The sequence below is a fragment of the Sardina pilchardus genome, chromosome 6, assembly GCF_963854185.1.
Source record: "Sardina pilchardus chromosome 6, fSarPil1.1, whole genome shotgun sequence".
Classification (NCBI taxonomy): Eukaryota; Metazoa; Chordata; class Actinopteri; order Clupeiformes; family Clupeidae; genus Sardina; species Sardina pilchardus.
In genome coordinates this window covers 9,747,766-9,751,631 of record NC_084999.1, presented here as the reverse complement: position 1 = coordinate 9,751,631, position 3,866 = coordinate 9,747,766, and the positions used below count along the sequence as shown (strand labels likewise).

Sequence of the window (3,866 nt, the reverse complement as noted above, 5' to 3'; positions counted from 1 at the left end):
TTTAGTTTATGTCAACTCCAGTTCAGAATGAGTCGCTGAGGGGTTAGATTGAGGATTTGACGGTGCTCGGGGCTGTCTTCTCCGTGTCTGAGCGTGCCAAAAAAAAAAAAAAAACTCTGTGCAAAACATCACCGGGACAAGCTGTCATCTGAATGTTTGCCCACTGCAACCCGCCACGGTGGTTGGCTACGGCTAAACTTGACAGACATAACTGCCACATCAGAAAGATGAATGGGTTTGATGACAGACATATCACATTCACCCCTCCACCCCACCTCTCTCTCCCCACCACAACTCCTCACTCTCTCAGTCTCGCTCTCGGCTCCGGGATGAACTGGCTTCTGAGTGTGTCCGTTCCAGTCTGCTTCTCACGTGGATTAAACTGAAGACAACAGAGTGAATGGCGGCCATTATCCAGGGCCACAGAGTACACTAAGAGGCCCCTGTCAGGGATACAAGCGATAAACCCTAATGCCAGCGTATTTGCTCTGCATGCGTATCGATTCGCAAAACTGCCATAAGAGCAATTTCACCACAACTGTTTCACCGATACATGTCATATCCGTTGCAACAGCTACAGCTGCTATTTTGATGTGAATGTTATCTTTCTTTTGCATGCACTTTACCACGATCTGCTTTGTGTGTTAAGCTAATTGGTGTGAATTCTTTGGGAGAGAGTGAGAGAGTGTCAGTGAAGAATGTCCCGGTGGTGTCTTATTCAGTGTAATTTACTTTGTGCTGAGTCAGCCTTATCCATGGTTATGGATAATACTAGTGCACTGAAATAGATGCAAGATATTATGCCCAAGATGCAAGAAGGGACCAAAGAAGGAGAGAAAGATCTAGAACAAATCAGCACAGGGGTAGAAATAGGAGAGGAAGCCAGAGTGAGCTGAAAAGTAAACATCATTTAAGAAGAGCTCTTTTTCAAATGTTGCTTATGTCTAAGCCAGCGGGTTGCACTGTAAATCCAGTTCACTTTGTCAATACATTGATTAGCAACATCACTAAATAAAATGAAGCAACATCACTATTTTAAATTGAGAAACCAGCCAGTTTGGAGAATGGACATGGGCATATCCTGGTGTATCGGACACCTTTGATTTATTTCCACTTTGTGAACCTCCGGGTCGAAATATAAGTTGGTCTTGACAACAAACAAACAGCTGTAAGTGTATAGGCCTACAGTCAGCCTTTTCCCACCTCACAATTCTGAGCTCACAGAAGATTGACACATTTCTTTTCAAAAATCCTGCATGCTGCAAGTTGCTTTCCCAACATTAAAAATGAATGATAAAATGAAAGCGTCATGATATTGCATCTCCAATACATTGTCTCTCTCCCCACAGCTAGAGGCTTTCAAGTATTCTGACATGTGCTCTGGTTGTTTTTACTGGAAGGGTAAAATCCATTTCAAATGATGAACAATTCAGATTTCAAAACACATGCTGTCTTGTTACACTGCAACACTGCTGAGCATACTGCTAATGCTTGTCTCTGTGACCATTCATGTAATTAATGTTTCAGAACATGTTATAGTGCTACACTACAAGTCAATTAGACTAATCACTGACACTGTGGCGTAATACAGCACGGATTATTAGTTCCATCCACGATATGTTAGTATGCTGCGGGCATGTGTGTGTGTGTGTTCATTTCGTTAATATTTGGACATGTGTGGAGTGCATGGGTTTGCAATACAGACATAAGTCATACACGGTTATCGTTTGCGTCATTGACTTCCTCCATGGAGCAATGGGAAGATACGCAGCTAGGGCTAGCCCTTGTGTTAAAGTTAATGGAACCATATAGTTTGGTTGAGTGCTTGGAATAGGCGAAGGCTTTCCTCCGGTACATCTCGCCCTTCCACATGGATATCATGAGAAGAGTGGAGAGCACGACACCGCCCAAGGTGAGGAGACAGAGGCCGGCAATCACGCACCGATCCAGGTGAGCGCCTACCCGAGCACTCTCGTTCTCCAGCCTTTCCATCTCCCTGGCCGAGACGCTGTCAGGGTCCACGCTAACGTCACGGGGTACAGAATAAGATATGATAACCAGCGAGATTCCAGTCACAAGAAAAGTGACTGCGCTAATAAATCCATAGTCAACCGATTTCCCTGCACTTTCCGACGTGAGGTCATTTTCGGACATTAGTGAGAACTCCTGAAAGCCATCGGGGCGGAGTTCGCACGACGAGCTGTGGCAAACGGCTCCGGGTGGAATTTTCCCGCTTGCATCCGGAGTTGCCAGTCGCAAGTTGACATTTTCGTCCACGTACGTGAAAGAAGTTTCCAATTCCTCGTCGCAGCAGACCCTGACCTTTTCGGCTCCTTTGTGGCCGTGTTTGCCAGGGAGTCCTTTCAAGGGAACCGTCCTTGGTGCTGAATTACATTGTCCTTCGCAGTCAGATACTCTCACAGCCAAACAGCGCTCAGTCTCCCTGGGAAGCGCCTCGACGGCTGGGCTTTTCGATTTGTGAACGTCCAGCGGATTTGATGCCCATTCAAGGACGAGTGGCGTATCGGATTTTCCTCCTGCTTTATCTATATAAAGTAACTCCAAAGAGGCCATTAGATTTTCACCGCTTAGTTTCGAGTAATTGTTGTTTTTCTTCGCGCGATCATATCCACAGCACACCTAAAAAGAAACCAATGAAACATAGCATGTCACACACCATTAAATTGACAATTTAAAGCACTGTCACACGTGACGTTCAGGGGAATGAACATTATGATTGCTTGGGCTGAAATGTTTAACCCACATTTCTGGTTTGCTTTACTGTTATGGCGTCTACGGGGTAACCTATTTAGACAGTAATCTGAAACGCCACTGCTGAAGTTAATTATTGTGCACGAAAAATCTTTTGCCCCTCTTTGAAAGGCGATTAAAGTGACTGATTAGCCCGCTGAACCAGTATCCAATTAGGGAAGCAATCCGCATAAACCCTCAGATTATCTTTAATTCGGTTTAAAACGCAATGTCTAAATCGTGGTCAAAACTAGGCTGCAGCTCTATAATAATGCGTCTACCAAGCATCACACGCAGTCTGAAGTCAATATTTTGAGAAAACATTGAGCTAAAATAGCATCATTCTTCAGCTCGACAAGCTGGTTCCTCGTTAGCAATGGGAAACTAAGTAACAAAACACGCACACAGGACACAATTGTCATAAATAGTCAATGTAGCTTTTAGCTAGCAGACTTTTGATGTGCACGCGTCTCTCCGTCAGATTTCATTGTCACAGTTTAAGTCGGGTGGAATACTCCAGCCCATGCGATACAAAACACGAATAGCAAAGACATCGCTCTACTTTAATCAGAAATAGTCCGATTCTAACAGCAACCACCCTAGAAAGAAATTCTACAAGAACAATCTTGGACTTTTAACAAATACCTTTTGCAGACGTGCATGTTAGCATCCCGGGCTGGTCTCTGTCGCGTAATTGAAAGGAGAGCTTGCCGCTGTAGTCCCTCCCACGCACGGCTTGGCTGCCTCGCTGTGGTGCTGAACTGTGCCGCCGGTACTCTCCACCAGCTTTAGATCACATCAGCCGGTTGTGTAAATAGTCATGGGAGAGGGAACTTAAAATAGCTGATAGGACTCTGGGTAATGAAGTCCACAATGCAATGCCTCTGACAGACTCGCGGTGTTTGAGGAACAGCTGTATCTGTGTTTGCGTGTGTGTTTTTATTCATTTTTTATTTACTTTCACATTCACAGCTAATTTTGTGAAGTGCGATTTAGAAAAACACGCCCAGCGTGCGCCATCTGTCCTCGTAGTGACCCTGATAGCACTACAGATTATGGGTAGGTCCATCAACTGCCCACATAATCCATTTTTAATCTAGAGATCTTGCGTTCTC

The 3,866-nt window shown here is 44.8% G+C and overlaps 1 protein-coding gene across 1 annotated transcript; it reads right to left on the bottom strand.

Moving 5' to 3' along the window:
• Nucleotides 1–1,028: 1,028 nt before the first annotated feature.
• On the bottom strand, nucleotides 1,029–3,502 carry LOC134082035 (transmembrane protein 74). Its single transcript, XM_062537664.1, has 2 exons — nucleotides 3,397–3,502; nucleotides 1,029–2,640 (listed from the first exon to the last, which is right to left on the bottom strand). The coding sequence occupies exon 2, from the start codon at nucleotides 2,572–2,574 to the stop codon at nucleotides 1,711–1,713; it is 864 nt and encodes a 287-aa protein (XP_062393648.1). The 5' UTR covers nucleotides 2,575–2,640; nucleotides 3,397–3,502; the 3' UTR covers nucleotides 1,029–1,710.
• Between the last annotated feature and the right edge of the window lie 364 nt (nucleotides 3,503–3,866).

Coding starts and splice junctions, on each gene's coding strand:
- LOC134082035 (XM_062537664.1), bottom strand. CDS start 2,574: ATGGCCTCTTTGGAGTTACTTTATATAGATAAAGCAGGAGGAAAATCC.